The sequence below is a fragment of the Ranitomeya imitator genome, chromosome 1 (assembly GCF_032444005.1).
Source record: "Ranitomeya imitator isolate aRanImi1 chromosome 1, aRanImi1.pri, whole genome shotgun sequence".
In the NCBI taxonomy this organism is placed as follows: Eukaryota; Metazoa; Chordata; class Amphibia; order Anura; family Dendrobatidae; genus Ranitomeya; species Ranitomeya imitator.
The window spans coordinates 4,974,624-4,991,704 of NC_091282.1; the positions used below are offsets into that span (position 1 = coordinate 4,974,624).

Below are 17,081 nucleotides of genomic sequence, written 5' to 3' on the forward strand. Positions count from 1 at the left end.
GCACAGTAGTGGAGCGCAGGGGAGGCACAGTAGTGGAGCGCAGGGGAGGCACAGTAGTGGAGCGCAGGGGAGGCACAGTAGTGGAGCGCGGGGGTTGGACACTTGGCAGTCCTCAGTCTCCTCTGTGACTCTGCAGTCTGACTAGGGGCCATGGTCAGCGGTGGAGACGGACATGACTCTATTGCCGGGGGGTGAATGGCAGTGAGTGCAGCATTATGTCTATAGATGGAATGATGGGAGTTGTGTGACTCCTTATAACGAGTGTACAGGAGGGGAGGGGTGGAGCGGGAGGATGATGGGTGGAGAGGAGGATACTGGGGGTGGTCATTACATCAGGGAGGACGATCGCAGCCTGCAGAAGACACAGATGTGCTCTGGCAACTACAGCTGCTGCCGGGACACAAGATGAGGTACAGCCTGGTGGCACCTGGGGACCGATGGAGGGCAGCTGGTGGAGGGTGAGGAGGAGAGGGGCACCTGGTGGGGGAGGTGAGGAGGAGAGGGGCACCTGGTGGGGGAGGTGCGAGGGGCGCCTGGAGAGGAGGTGAGGGTGCGCCTGGTGGGGGATGTGAGGAGGAGAGGGGCGCCTGGAAAGGAGGTGAGGAGGAGAGGGGCACCTGGTGGGGGATGTGAGGAGGAGAGGGGAGCCTGGTGGGGGATGTGAGGAGGAGAGGGGCACCTGGTGGGGGATGTGAGGAGGAGAGGGGAGCCTGGTGGGGGATGTGAGGAGGAGAGGGGCGCCTGGAAAGGAGGTGAGGAGGAGAGGGGCACCTGGTGGGGGATGTGAGGAGGAGAGGGGAGCCTGGTGGGGGATGTGAGGAGGAGAGGGGCACCTGGTGGGGGATGTGAGGAGGAGAGGGGAGCCTGGTGGGGGATGTGAGGAGGAGAGGGGCGCCTGGTGGGGGATGTGAGGAGGAGAGGGGCGCCTGGTGGGGGATGTGAGGAGGAGAGGGGCACCTGGAGAGGAGGTGAGGAGGAGAGGGGCACCTGGTGGGGGATGTGAGGAGGTGAGGGGAGCCTGGTGGGGGATGTGAGGAGGAGAGGGGCACCTGGAGAGGAGGTGAGGAGGAGAGGGGAGCCTGGTGGGGGATGTGAGGAGGAGAGGGGCGCCTGGTGGGGGATGTGAGGAGGAGAGGGGCGCCTGGAAAGGAGGTGAGGAGGAGAGGGGCACCTGGTGGGGGATGTGAGGAGGAGAGGGGAGCCTGGTGGGGGATGTGAGGAGGAGAGGGGCACCTGGTGGGGGATGTGAGGAGGAGAGGGGCACCTGGTGGGGGATGTGAGGAGGAGAGGGGAGCCTGGTGGGGGATGTGAGGAGGAGAGGGGCACCTGGTGGGGGATGTGAGGAGGAGAGGGGCACCTGGAGAGGAGGTGAGGAGGAGAGGGGAGCCTGGTGGGGGATGTGAGGAGGAGAGGGGCACCTGGTGGGGGATGTGAGGAGGAGAGGGGAGCCTGGTGGGGGATGTGAGGAGGAGAGGGGCACCTGGTGGGGGATGTGAGGAGGAGAGGGGCGCCTGGTGGGGGATGTGAGGAGGAGAGGGGCGCCTGGTGGGGGATGTGAGGAGGAGAGGGGCGCCTGGTGGGGGATGTGAGGAGGAGAGGGGAGCCTGGTGGGGGATGTGAGGAGGAGAGGGGCACCTGGAGAGGAGGTGAGGAGGAGAGGGGAGCCTGGTGGGGGATGTGAGGAGGAGAGGGGCGCCTGGTGGGGGATGTGAGGAGGAGAGGGGCGCCTGGTGGGGGATGTGAGGAGGAGAGGGGCGCCTGGTGGGGGATGTGAGGAGGAGAGGGGCGCCTGGTGGGGGATGTGAGGAGGAGAGGGGCGCCTGGTGGGGGATGTGAGGAGGAGAGGGGCGCCTGGTGGGGGATGTGAGGAGGAGAGGGGAGCCTGGTGGGGGATGTGAGGAGGAGAGGGGAGCCTGGAGAGGAGGTGAGGAGGAGAGGGGAGCCTGGTGGGGGATGTGAGGAGGAGAGGGGAGCCTGGTGGGGGATGTGAGGAGGAGAGGGGCACCTGGTGGGGGATGTGAGGAGGAGAGGGGCACCTGGTGGGGGATGTGAGGAGGAGAGGGGCACCTGGAAAGGAGGTGAGGAGGAGAGGGGAGCCTGGTGGGGGATGTGAGGAGGAGAGGGGAGCCTGGTGGGGGATGTGAGGAGGAGAGGGGCACCTGGTGGGGGATGTGAGGAGGAGTTATCCCTGTGTTATCTGTGGTGTTACATAGGACTGCAGGTGACTACTACCTCACCTTCTCGGATCGCTCTGCTCTGGTGGTGAACATTATAGATTTCTTGTTGCTCTCTGCTATTTATACTGCTGCGCTCTCTTGCGTTGCTGGTCTCTGCACTCTTTCCTTGTGCTGATGGTGCTCTGTCTTGTATCGTTTGTCCCTGCACTCTCTCCTTGTTCTCCTGGTGCGCTCTCTTTTATTACTGATCCGAGTGATCTTTCCTTATTCCGCAGGTGCGCTCTCTTTTCTCGCTTGTCTCCACATTGTCTTCTCGCTCTAGTAGATCGTTCTCTTATTTCGTCAATCTCTGCACACTCTTCTCACTCTTGTGTGCTCTCTTCTATCGCTAGTCTCTGCGCGCTCTTCTTTTTCTGAAGGTGCACTCTCTTCTATCACTGGTCTCTGCACTCTCGCCTTGTTCTGGTGGTGTGCTCTCTTGTATCACTGGTCACTGCACTCTCTTCTCTCTCTGGTGGTGCGCACTCTTGTAACATCGGTATTTGCACTCTCTCCTAATTCTGCCGCTGCCCTCTCTTGTATTACCGGTCTTTGCACTCTCTCTTAATTCTGTTGGTGCTCTCTTGTATTACCGGTCTTTGCACTCTCTCTTAATTCTGTTGGTGCTCTCTTTTATTACCGGTCTTTGCACGCTCTCCTAATTCTGCTGCTGCGCTCTCTTGTATTACCGGTCTCGGCATGTTCTCTTAATTCTGCTGCTGCGCTCTCTTGTATTACCGGTCTCGGCATGTTCTCTTAATTCTGTTGGTGCTCTCTTGCATTACCGGTCTTTGCACGCTCTCCTAATTCTGTTGGTGCTCTCTTGTATTACCGGTCTTTGCACGCTCTCCTAATTCTGCTGCTGCGCTCTCTTGTATTACCGGTCTCGGCATGTTCTCTTAATTCTGTTGGTGCTCTCTTGTATTACCGGTCTTTGCACGCTCTCCTAATTCTGTTGGTGCTCTCTTGTATTACCGGTCTTTGCACGCTCTCCTAATTCTGCTGCTGCGCTCTCTTGTATTACCGGTCTTTGCACGCTCTCCTAATTCTGCTGCTGCGCTCTCTTGTATTACCGGTCTTTGCACGCTCTCCTAATTCTGCTGCTGCGCTCTCTTGTATTACCGGTCTTTGCACTCTCTCCTCATTCTGTTGGTGCGCTCTCTTGTATTACCGGTCTCGGCATGTTCTCTTAATTCTGTTGGTGCGCTCTCTTGTATTACCGGTCTTTGCACGCTCTCCTAATTCTTCTGCTGCACTCTCTTGTATTACCGGTCTTTGCACGCTCTCCTAATTCTGTTGGTGCGCTCTCTTTTATTACCAGTCTTTGCACGCTCTCCTAATTCTGCTGCTGCGCTCTCTTGTATTACCGATCTTTGCACTCTCTCCTAATTCTGTTGGTGCTCTCTTGTATTACCGGTATTTGCACTCTCTCCTAATTCTGCTGCTGCGCTCTCTTGTATTGCCGGTCTCGGCATGTTCTCTTCTGTTGGTGCACTCTCTTGTATTACCAGTCTTTGCACGCTCTCCTAATTCTGCTGCTGCGCTCTCTTGTATTACCGGTCTTTGCACTCTCTCCTAATTCTGTTGGTGCTCTCTTGTATTACCGGTATTTGCACTCTCTCCTAATTCTGCTGCTGCGCTCTCTTGTATTGCCGGTCTCGGCATGTTCTCTTCTGTTGGTGCACTCTCTTGTATTACCAGTCTTTGCACGCTCTCCTAATTCTGCTGCTGCGCTCTCTTGTATTACCGGTCTTTGCACGCTCTCCTAATTCTGCTGCTGCGCTCTCTTGTATTACCGGTCTTTGCACTCTCTCCTCATTCTGTTGGTGCGCTCTCTTGTATTACCGGTCTCGGCATGTTCTCTTAATTCTGTTGGTGCGCTCTCTTGTATTACTGGTCTTTGCACGCTCTCCTAATTCTGCTGCTGCGCTCTCTTGTATTACCGGTCTTTGCACGCTCTCCTAATTCTGCTGCTGCGCTCTCTTGTATTACCGGTCTTTGCACGCTCTCCTAATTCTGCTGCTGCGCTCTCTTGTATTACCGGTCTTTGCACGCTCTCCTCATTCTGTTGGTGCGCTCTCTTGTATTACCGGTCTTGGCATGTTCTCTTAATTCTGTTGGTGCGCTCTCTTGTATTACCGGTCTTTGCACGCTCTCCTAATTCTGTTGGTGCGCTCTCTTGTATTACCGGTCTTTGCACGCTCTCCTAATTCTGCTGCTGCGCTCTCTTGTATTACCGGTCTTTGCACTCTCTCCTCATTCTGTTGGTGCGCTCTCTTGTATTACCGGTCTTGGCATGTTCTCTTAATTCTGTTGGTGCGCTCTCTTGTATTACCGGTCTTTGCACTCTCTCCTCATTCTGTTGCTGCGCTCTCTTGTATTACCGGTCTTTGCACGCTCTCCTAATTCTGCTGCTGCGCTCTCTTGTATTACCGGTCTTTGCACGCTCTCCTAATTCTGTTGGTGCGCTCTCTTGTATTACCGGTCTTTGCACGCTCTCCTAATTCTGCTGCTGCGCTCTCTTGTGTCACCAGTTTTTGCACACTTTCTCCTTATTTTGCGTGTAGGCTTTGTCACCCATCTCTGCACTTTCTCCTAATTCTGCGGTACGCTCACTTGTGCCGCTGGACTTTGCGCGCTTTCGTAATTCTGGTGGTACCGTCTCCTGTGTCGCTGATCTCTCATCATTTTGCTAATACACTCTCCTGTATTGGCTATCTCTGCACGCTCTCCTAATTCTGCTGGTTCGCTCTCTTGTACCCCTGGAGTCTGCGTGCTCTGCTAATTTAGCTAATGAGCTCTTGTGTCGCTGGTCTCTGCGCGCTCTCCTACTTCTGCTGGCATGCTCACTTGGGTTGTTGGTCTCTGCACACTCTACTAATCTTCCAGTGTGTTCACATGTATCGCCGGACTATGCACGCTCTATAAGCTTTGGTGGTATGCTCTGTTGTATCGCTGGTCTCTGACCGCTCTCCTAATTCTGCTGGTGTTCTCTTTTATTAGCGGTCCCTGCACGCTCATCTAACTCTGCTCATACCCTCTTTTTGTTTTGCTTGTTTTGCACTCTCTGATCGTGCGCTCTCTTCTGACACCAGTCTCTACACTCTCCTTATTGTGCTGGTGCTCTCTTGTATTACCGGTCTTTGCACTCTCTCCTCATTCTGTTGGTGCACTCTCTTGTATTACCGGTCTCGGCATGTTCTCTTAATTCTGCTGCTGCGCTCTCTTGTATTACCGGTCTTTGCACGCTCTCCTAATTCTGCTGCTGCGCTCTCTTGTATTACCGGTCTTTGCACTCTCTCCTAATTCTGTTGGTGCGCTCTCTTGTATTGCCGGTCTCGGCATGTTCTCTTCTGTTGGTGCGCTCTCTTGTATTACCGGTCTCGGCATGTTCTCTTAATTCTGCTGCTGCGCTCTCTTGTATTACCGGTCTTTGCACGCTCTCCTAATTCTGTTGGTGCGCTCTCTTTTATTACCAGTCTTTGCACACTCTCCTAATTCTGCTGCTGCGCTCTCTTGTATTACCGGTATTTGCACTCTCTCCTAATTCTGCTGCTGCGCTCTCTTGTATTGCCGGTCTCGGCATGTTCTCTTCTGTTGGTGCACTCTCTTGTATTACCAGTCTTTGCACGCTCTCCTAATTCTGCTGCTGCGCTCTCTTGTATTACCGGTCTTTGCACGCTCTCCTAATTCTGCTGCTGCGCTCTCTTGTATTACCGGTATTTGCACTCTCTCCTAATTCTGCTGCTGCGCTCTCTTGTATTGCCGGTCTCGGCATGTTCTCTTCTGTTGGTGCACTCTCTTGTATTACCAGTCTTTGCACGCTCTCCTAATTCTGCTGCTGCGCTCTCTTGTATTACCGGTCTTTGCACTCTCTCCTAATTCTGTTGGTGCTCTCTTGTATTACCGGTATTTGCACTCTCTCCTAATTCTGCTGCTGCGCTCTCTTGTATTGCCGGTCTCGGCATGTTCTCTTCTGTTGGTGCACTCTCTTGTATTACCAGTCTTTGCACGCTCTCCTAATTCTGCTGCTGCGCTCTCTTGTATTACCGGTCTTTGCACGCTCTCCTAATTCTGCTGCTGCGCTCTCTTGTATTACCGGTCTTTGCACTCTCTCCTCATTCTGTTGGTGCGCTCTCTTGTATTACCGGTCTCAGCATGTTCTCTTAATTCTGTTGGTGCGCTCTCTTGTATTACCGGTCTTTGCACGCTCTCCTAATTCTGCTGCTGCGCTCTCTTGTATTACCGGTCTTTGCACGCTCTCCTAATTCTGTTGGTGCGCTCTCTTGTATTACCGGTCTTTGCACGCTCTCCTAATTCTGCTGCTGCGCTCTCTTGTGTCACCAGTTTTTGCACACTTTCTCCTTATTTTGCGTGTAGGCTTTGTCACCCATCTCTGCACTTTCTCCTAATTCTGCGGTACGCTCACTTGTGCCGCTGGACTTTGCGCGCTTTCGTAATTCTGGTGGTACCGTCTCCTGTGTCGCTGATCTCTCATCATTTTGCTAATACACTCTCCTGTATTGGCTATCTCTGCACGCTCTCCTAATTCTGCTGGTTCGCTCTCTTGTACCCCTGGAGTCTGCGTGCTCTGCTAATTTAGCTAATGAGCTCTTGTGTCGCTGGTCTCTGCGCGCTCTCCTACTTCTGCTGGCATGCTCACTTGGGTTGTTGGTCTCTGCACACTCTACTAATCTTCCAGTGTGTTCACATGTATCGCCGGACTATGCACGCTCTATAAGCTTTGGTGGTATGCTCTGTTGTATCGCTGGTCTCTGACCGCTCTCCTAATTCTGCTGGTGTTCTCTTTTATTAGCGGTCCCTGCACGCTCATCTAACTCTGCTCATACCCTCTTTTTGTTTTGCTTGTTTTGCACTCTCTGATCGTGCGCTCTCTTCTGACACCAGTCTCTACACTCTCCTTATTGTGCTGGTGCTCTCTTGTATTACTGATCCCGGAGATCTTGCCTTGTTCTGGTGCGCTCTCTTTATTCTGCTAGTGCACTCCTTTGTATCACTTTTCTCTCTTCTCACTCTGGTGGTGCGCTGTCTTGTATCGCTAGTCTTTGCGCTCTCTTCTTCTGCTGGCGTGCTCTCTCCTGTGACCAGTCGCTGCACAATCTCCTAATTCTGTTGGTGTTCTCTATTTTATTGGCTGTCCTTGACTCTCATCTACATGTGAGTAGAGGTATACATAATAAAAACAAGGACAATAATCATGAACAATACAAGTCACGATTGGTACAGGAGGAGAGAGGACCCTGCCCGCGAGGGCTCACAATCTACAAGGGATGGGTGAGGATACAGGAGGAGAGAGGACCCTGCCCGCGAGGGCTCACAATCTACAAGGGATGGGTGAGGATACAGGAGGAGAGAGGACCCTGCCCGCGAGGGCTCACAATCTACAAGGGATGGGTGAGGATACAGGAGGAGAGAGGACCCTGCCCGCGAGGGCTCACAATTTACAAGGGATGGGTGAGGATACAGTAGGAGAGAGGACCCTGCCCGCGAGGGCTCACAATCTACAAGGGATGGGTGAGGATACAGGAGGAGAGAGGACCCTGCCCGCGAGGGCTCACAATCTACAAGGGATGGGTGAGGATACAGTAGGAGAGGGGACCCTGCCCGCGAGGGCTCACAATCTACACTGGGTGGGTGAGGATACAGTAGGTGAGAGGACCCTGCCCGCGAGGGCTCACAATCTACAAGGGATGGGTGAGAATACAGGAGGAGAGAGGACCCTGCCCGCGAGGGCTCACAATCTACAAGGGATGGGTGAGAATACAGGAGGAGAGAGGACCCTGCCCGCGAGGGCTCACAATCTACAAGGGATGGGTGAGGATACAGGAGGAGAGAGGACCCTGCCCGCGAGGGCTCACAATCTACAAGGGATGGGTGAGGATACAGGAGGAGAGAGGACCCTGCCCGCGAGGGCTCACAATCTACAAGGGATGAGTGAGGATACAGGAGGAGAGAGGACCTTGCCTGCGAGGGCTCACAATCTACAAGGGATGGGTGAGGATACAGTAGGTGAGGATAGAGCTGGTCGTGCAGCGGTTTGGTGGATCAGTGGTTACTGCAGGTTGTAGGATTGTCGGGAGATCTAGGTCTTCAGGTCCCCTTTGATGGTAGGTGAGAGTCTGATATGCTGTGGTAGAGAGTTCGAATAGGGGCGATGGACGGGAGAAATCTTGTATGTGATTGTGGGAAGAGGAGATAAGAGGGGAGTATAGAAGGAGATCTTGTGAGGATCGGAGGTTGCGTGCAGGAAAGTACCGGGAGACGAGGTCACAGATGTATGGAGGAGACAGGTTGTAGGTGGCTTTGTATGCCAAACTTAGGAAAGAGGGGAGAGGTCGGGGAATAGCGGGGGGACAGGTGAATTAGTCGGGCAGCAGAGTTTAGAATAGGTTGGAGGGGTGCGAGAGTGTTCGAGGGGAAGCCACAGAGCAGGAGGTTACAGTCGTCCAGGCGGGAGATGATGAGGGCATGGACTATGGTTTTAGCAGATTCTTGATTAATGAATGTACAGATCTGGAAAATATTGGAGTTGGAGTCATCAAGAAGGGGTAAGGGCTTGGATATGTGGTTTATAGGAGAGATCAGATTCTAGGGTTACCACGAGGCATTGAGCTTGTGGGACTGGGGAGAGTGGGCAGCCATTTACTTTAATGGATATGTCCGTTGGGGGTGGTGTTGAGGGGAAAAAGGATGAATTTTGTTTTGTCCATTTTAAGTTTTAGAAATCTTGCAGAGAAGGATGAAATGGTGGACAAACATTGTGGGATTTTGGTTAGGAAGGATCTAATATTGGGTCCAGAGAGGTTATAACTTGTATTCTGGCAATTTTTTGTTGTGGTGGTGAGGACTTGGTACTGAGGACCATCCTTCACATCTGAAGCCTTTTGTATCAGTATTTCATCCTGTCCACTAAATCCTCTTATGTGCTGATGAATGCAGTTACAGGAGGTGGTGACATCATGGGTGGTAGCGACAATATATAGTGGTGACATTATGGGTTGTGACATTATAGGCGGTGATGACCTCATGGGTGGTGGTGACATTACAGCTGTTGGGTGGTGAAGTCATTGGAGTGAGAGAGTTCAGCTCCAGCTCTGGGTATGATACCCGCCAGTTGTAGGTTACATTGGTATCTTCCAGTTCTGATGGGTTGAGTTGTAGACCCACACTTGCGCCCCGGTGAGCTCTTCTCTATCCTGTGCATCAGCGCATCTTCACAATGTGACACAATGAGGTACAGAGTAGACTCATCTCTAGGTCGTCCTTGCCTGGTGCCACCTCAATAGCGGCAGTGAGGAAGAAGATCCAGGATCTTCAGCAGAAGGTGGATAATGCTGAGGAGCGTGGAGATCAATTAAGGAAGGAGCTGACTATGGAGAGGGAGGCTCGGGAGAGGGTAAGAAGGGTCTCATGTGGAATTTCGGAACAGACGTTTGAGAGCTGCTTGTCATAATTCTGTTTATACAGTGGTATTGAAGGGCTGCACTTCAGGAACATCTGGATGAATGTCTGCCTAGTTATTCCTGTACCGCCGAGTATCCTCCTAACACAGATCTCATGTCCTTCATACTGCTGAGTATCCTTAAACCTCATGTCCCCCATACTGCCGAGCATCCTTATACCTCATGTCCTCCATACTGCTGAGTATCCTTATACCTCATGTCCTCCATACTGCTGAGCATCCTTATACCTCATGTCCTCCATACTGCCGAGCGCCCTTATACCTCATGTCCCCCATACTGTTGAGTATCCTTATACCTCATGTCCTCCATACAGCCGAGTGTCCTTATACCTCATGTCCCACATACTGCGGAGTGTCCTTATACCTCATGTCCCCCATACAGCCGAGTGTCCTTATACCTCATGTCCTCCATACTGCTGAGCATCCTTATACCTCATGTCCTCCATACTGCCGAGCATCCTTATACCTCATGTCCTCCATACTGCCGAGCATCCTTATACCTCATGTCCCCCATACTGTTGAGTATCCTTATACCTCATGTCCCCCATACTGCCGAGCATCCTTATACCTCATGTCCCCCATACTGCTGAGTATCCTTATACCTCATGTCCTCCATACAGCCGAGTGTCCTTATACCTCATGTCCCACATACTGCCGAGTGTCCTTATACCTCATGTCCTCCATACTGCCGAGCATCCTTATACCTCATGTCCCCCATACTGCTGAGCATCCTTATACTTCATGTCCTCCATACTGTTGAGTATCCTTATACCTCATGTCCTCCATACTGCCGAGTGTCCTTATGCCTCATGTCCCACATACTGCCGGGTATCCTTATACCTCATGTCCCACATACTGCCGAGTATCCTCCTAACACAGATCTCATGTCCTCCATACTGCTGAGTATCCTTAAACCTCATGTCCCCCATACTGCTGAGCATCCTTATACCTCATGTCCTCCATACTGCCGAGTGTCCTTATACCTCATGTCCCCCATACTGTTGAGTATCCTTATACCTCATGTCCCCCATACTGCCGAGCATCCTTATACCTCATGTCCCCCATACTGTTGAGTATCCTTATACCTCATGTCCCCCATACTGCCGAGCATCCTTATACCTCATGTCCCCCATACTGCTGAGTATCCTTATACCTCATGTCCTCCATACAGCCGAGTGTCCTTATACCTCATGTCCCACATACTGCCGAGTGTCCTTATACCTCATGTCCTCCATACTGCCGAGCATCCTTATACCTCATGTCCCCCATACTGCTGAGCATCCTTATACTTCATGTCCTCCATACTGTTGAGTATCCTTATACCTCATGTCCTCCATACTGCCGAGTGTCCTTATGCCTCATGTCCCACATACTGCCGGGTATCCTTATACCTCATGTCCCACATACTGCCGAGTATCCTCCTAACACAGATCTCATGTCCTCCATACTGCTGAGTATCCTTATACCTCATGTCCCCCATACTGTTGAGTATCCTTATACCTCATGTCCTCCATACTGCCGAGCATCCTTATACCTCATGTCCTCCATACTGCTGAGTATCCTTATACATCATGTCCCCCATACTGCTGAACATCCTTATACCTCATGTCCCCCATACTGCCGAGCGTCCTTATACCTCATGTCCTCCATACTGCCGAGCATCCTTATACCTCATGTCCTCCATACTGCTGAGTATCCTTATACATCATGTCCCCCATACTGCCGAGCGTCCTTATACCTCATGTCCTCCATACTGCCGAGCGTCCTTATACCTCATGTCCTCCATACTGCTGAGTGTCCTTATACATCATGTCCTCCATACTGCTGAGTATCCTTATACATCATGTCCCCCATACTGTCGAGCATCCTTATACCTCATGTCCCCCCTACTGCCGAGCGTCCTTATACCTCATGTCCTTCATACTGCCGAGCATCCTTATACTTCATGTCCCCCATACTGCTGAGCATCCTTATACTTCATGTCCTCCATACTGCCGAGCGTCCTTATACCTCATGTCCCCCATACTGTTGAGTATCCTTATACCTCATGTCCTCCATACTGTTGAGTATCCTTACACCTCATGTCCTCCATACTGCCGAGTGTCCTTATGCCTCATGTCCCACATACTGCCGGGTATCCTTATACCTCATGTCCCACATACTGCCGAGTATCCTTATACCTCATGTCCTCCATACTGCCGAGTATCCTTATACATCATGTCCTCCATACTGCCAAGTGTCCTTATACCTCATGTCCGCCATACTGCCGAGTGTCCTTATACCTCATGTCCTCCATACTGCCGAGTGTCCTTATACTTCATGTCCTCCATACAGCCGAGTGTCCTTATACCTCATGTCCTCCATACTGCCGAGTGTCCTTATACCTCATGTCCTCCATACTGCCGAGTGTCCTTATACTTCATGTCCTCCATACTGCCGAGTATCCTTATACCTCATGTCCTCCATACTGCTGAGCATCCTTATACCTCATGTCCTTCATACTGCCGAGTGTCCTTATACCTCATGTCCCCCATACTGCCGAGTGTCCTTATACCTCATGTCCTCCATACTGCCGAGCGTCCTTATACCTCATGTCCCACATACTGCTGAGCATCCTTATACCTCATGTCCTCCATACTGCCGAGTGTCCTTATACCTCATGTCCTCCATACTGCCGAGTGTCCTTATACCTCATGTCCTCCATACTGCCGAGTGTCCTTATACCTCATGTCCTCCATACTGCCGAGTGTCCTTATACCTCATGTCCTCCATACTGCCGAGTGTCCTTATACCTCATGTCCTCCATACTGCCGAGTGTCCTTATACCTCATGTCCCCCATACTGCCGAGTGTCCTTATACCTCATGTCCTCCATACTGCCGAGCGTCCTTATACCTCATGTCCTCCATACTGCTGAGCATCCTTATACCTCATGTCCTTCATACTGCCGAGTGTCCTTATACCTCATGTCCCCCATACTGCCGAGTGTCCTTATACCTCATGTCCTCCATACTGCCGAGTGTCCTTATACCTCATGTCCACCATACTGCTGAGCATCCTTATACCTCATGTCCTCCATACTGCCGAGTGTCCTTATACCTCATGTCCTCCATACTGCCGAGTGTCCTTATACCTCATGTCCCCCATACTGCCGAGTGTCCTTATACCTCATGTCCTCCATACTGCCGAGTGTCCTTATACCTCATGTCCACCATACTGCTGAGCATCCTTATACCTCATGTCCTTCATACTGCTGAATATCATGCTTACACCGTCCATGTGTTCTCCCTACACCCTTTCTTCCATATTTCAGTCTTTGGCCACAGTTAATTGCCACTTCTGAGCCCCAGCACCCCTCGTTGGCACATGACCTATATTGGGATGGAGACTGTCATCAGCCTGAAGGTCATCCTAATTGTTAACATAGATGGGTGCAGTTCAGCTCCGGCCCCGTGATCCGGTGTGATCTGTATTGTTGAATATTACATGAGCTAGTGCTCGCAGGTGTCACATTTACCTGCATATTCAGTAATAATTTATTACCTGCAGTTGTGCCCGATCTGTGTTATGTCATACGCTATCATGTGTACACGGCCACCAGAAAGAAGAGGGTTTAATACTGGTGTCTGGAGCTTATAAGGATGAGGAGAGACCCCGGGGATACTGTAAGGATGAGGAGAGACCCCTGGGGGTGTGTGACTTAGAGCATAGACCCCCAGGGGATCGTGTGATTTAGAGCATAGACCCCCAGGCAGACAATGGACAGTGAGTTTGGACCCCAGTGGATGGTAGCTCCTGGGTTGGCTTCTGAGCCTGCTCTGACCTGCTGTTTCTCTCTGTTATCAGGTTTAGCTGTGGGTCACTTCTCCAGTTAGCGCCACCTACAGGTTGGGTAGATGCTCATCCAGTGTTCTCTGCTCAGTGTCCTGTGATTTCTTGTGTTTCAGGCAGAGGCCGACGTAGCTTCTCTGAACAGACGCATCCAGCTGGTAGAGGAGGAGCTGGACCGGGCACAGGAGCGTCTGGCCACCGGACTGCAGAAGCTGGAGGAGACCGAGAAGGCAGTAGACGAGAGCGAGAGGTGAGTGGGGCCCCTGTGGACACAGCACTACGATCTGCAGTACACCACCGTCACGGTTCGGGGAGAATACCTTTATCATCCCCACCACTCACACCAATTTGGCACGAATCTGGGTTGTTTGGTTGCCCCCGGTTCTTTCTGAAGGGGATTTATCTATATCCCACTTCCCCATTCCGGTTTGGAACTTGCAGCTCTCTGGCGCCCCCCTTATCCTCAGGTCAGTCAGGGTACGGCACCTAGGATAATTAGTCGCCAGAAATGCTGCCTGCTATGTACTGGCTAATGGGCATGCTGCAGCGAGGGCGATATAACTACTCCCACTTAGGCGGGAACAATAATTTATCAACGCCGCTGTTGCTACAAAACCTCCTTATTCGCAAAGGACAAATCCGCTACCACCAGCTCTGATTTTTTTAATTAATAATGGGACCGGAGCCAACCCAGATTAGTAGTGTAATTCACCTCAGAGGACGTGACAGTTTGTTATAGAGCAAGGAGAAACAAAGCTAGTAATATTATATTTTACTCCAAAAAAGGTAGGCAGAAGTATAAAAAGATATTATAAAATGAGACGATTATGTATATACAGACGATTACAAATAAAAAGGGATTAACAGAATTAAAAAACACTTACAGTTTGTTATATCATTTCAGCTCATGGCAGACCATGTGGCTCGGGGGAGGGGCATTACATCAAGATGCATTACAGAGCATCTCTCAGCTAGCTTCCTGGTCAAAGGCTAGTGAAAACTGAGCTTGGTCGTGACATCACTGAGGGGTCGGAGCTATGGAATGCACTCCTACTTTCTCAGAGGGACTCAGAGTTATGGAACATTCATATCCCCGTAGCTCCAAGATGCAACCTCGTATAGCGATCACGGAACTACGCTTCTTCCGGGCATGAGCTGGCCGTTAATTTGAGCCCAAAAACGACATGGTTATGAGCCCCTGTAAAGCAACAATCAGTTTCTCCGTATCCGCTAGGTGCTGCGCTTAGAAAACGCACTGTGGGATGGCCCGGCCGATGCACAAACCAAATATATAACTTCCATATCTCTGTCACTAATTGGGGTCAAGTGATGTCTTACTATTAGGCCCCTTTCACACATCAGTTTTTAGCTGTCAGGCACAATGCGGCTAATTTTGAAAAAACGGATCCGTTGCAAATTGTGAAAAACTGATGCGACTGATCCGCTTTTACGCTGTATCCGAATATTTTTTTTTTTTAATTTTACCTGGGGATAGAGTTTGGACTTCCTGTTCTGGGGAAGGGATGGAGAGAGATGTAAAGTACATGATTTCTTAAAAAAACGGAATCTGTCACTGGATTCCATCAGTTCACCTCACGTTTCATCTGTTTTTCGCCAGTTACGGCGCTGTGCGTTTTTTCACCGGACCGAAAAAATGTTCTTCTGTACGTTTTTTCCAGCCACTGGAAAACTAATTTTTGACAAATCCGGCAAAAAAAACCGGATGAAACGTGAAGCCAGAAAAAAAATGGATCCGGCGGCAACTTTTGCCGGATCCGTTTTTTTTTTTTTCAAAATTAGCCGGATTGTGCCTGACGCCAAAAACCTGATGTGTGAAAGGGTCTTAAGGTGGTACATGAGCAGGAGAGCACATGGTTTTCAGACAAAGGATTTCTGCACACTCCTGCATTCGAGAGGGAGGGGGGAGACAGAGTCCCACACTGGAGGATTTTCCCGGACATTTTTTTTTTTTTGGTCCGTAAACAGCTGATAACACAGCAAACGATCTCATTATGGAAAGTTGTCAGTCAGGAGGCAATTAAAAAACATTTCCCAAGTGTTAGATCCACCCGGACACTGTGAGAAGTCATCAAGAAGGGGCTGGCTTTACCTAGAAGTGAACATTCCTCAAAACTTATGGACATAATTGGAAGTGTAACATGAGCACCACAATTTCAAGGGTGCCAATTGGATTCATCTAGGGACTCAAAATTGACGAAAAGAGAAGAAGAAAATCGTCTTTGGAGGTTGCCAGGGGGTCAACGGCAAAATTAAAGGAGCTGCAGTAATTTCTGGCCAGTCCTGGTTGTGTCCTGCATATAACAACAATCGTCAGTATTCTTCATATGTCTGGCCTGTCGGGTCAGGAGGCAAAATGGTAGGCTTTTCTTAAAAAGACATCCAAGCTCGACTGTTTTACCAAAACCTCCATCATGTCGGACAAATTCATGTGAAAACATGTCTCTGAGACCAAAGTAGAATTTTTTTTGTCCATCAATACAAAAGGCACAAAGTCAACACTGCCCATCACCAGGAGATCACCATCCCCAGAGTGAGGCATGGTGGAGGCAACATTATGCTCTGGGGCTGTTTTTCAGCAGCTCTAACTGGGTGGAGGTAATTATGGACAGAAAAAATATTTAGAGAATTTAACATCAAACCTTCCGGTCTCTGTTAAAAAGATGAAGATGAAGAATTTCACCTTTCATCGCGACATCCAAAAGAATGGCTTCACCAGAAGAAGACTGAAGTTCTGGAATGGCCGAGCCCAACCCAGACCTGAACTTGTGGGAGACTCTATGGTGACCTGTTCACAGAAGATGCCCCCTCAATCTGACAGATGTGGAGCTACTGCAAAGATCAACAATTCTAGATGTGCCACGTTTATAAACCCAGACCCCAAAAGACTGTATTCTGCCAGAAATTCGCAGGAAACAGCAGCAAAGTATTACTAAGGGTGTGCAGATTTATACAACCACATTATTTTACTTTTTCTTTTTTATTTTAACCAAAAAGATTTCAGTTTTTCTTACTGCATTTGTACTGATTATGGGCGACATTGTTAATAAGTTCTGAAATTATTCTACATGGCAAAAATCTGGGATTTTACAGGGATGTGTATATATTCTATATCCACGGTATATAGTGATATACATTTACCGCTGAAGATTGGCATGTCATCACTTCTCTACCTCCTGACTGTGACAGCGGGGGGAGGGGAGGGAGGTACAAGTGGCCGAGATTTACCCCGGAGTTGTAGCTATCTGGTTTTCACTAGAACCTCTGATGAGGATAGCCTGAGCTTCTGGTAGACGACAGACACCAATACAGGGCAGTACGCTGACCTGCTGTAGCTTGCCGAAGGGTCAGAGGCAGAGCATGAGGTACAGATGGCAGTCATAAAGAGGTGGTCAGGAAGACTGAGGTCAGGGAAGCCAGCACAGGTTCAAAATACCTAGCCGGGGTCAGGAAGAGAGAACTGAGACAAAGCAAGACCATCCAGGAGAGACAAACCACAAAGCACCTTGACTGGTCACTAGATGCAAGGAGTGG

General features: G+C 50.6%; 1 protein-coding gene across 9 annotated transcripts in view; it reads left to right on the forward strand.

Annotated features, from left to right (window-relative positions):
• The window catches only part of LOC138657981 (tropomyosin beta chain-like), a 118,429-nt gene that overhangs the window by 30,194 nt on the left and 71,154 nt on the right, over positions 1–17,081 (forward strand). For 4 of the 9 annotated variants that reach the window (XM_069745568.1, XM_069745578.1, XM_069745572.1 and 1 more), the window contains exon 3: positions 13,646–13,779. In XM_069745568.1, coding sequence (XP_069601669.1) covers positions 13,646–13,779 — 134 coding nt within the window. Of the gene's footprint in view, positions 1–328; positions 459–7,407; positions 7,512–9,494; positions 9,634–13,645; positions 13,780–17,081 lie in introns of those variants that run through there. The other 5 variants (XM_069745603.1, XM_069745597.1, XM_069745610.1 and 2 more) reach the window with 4 other exon arrangements.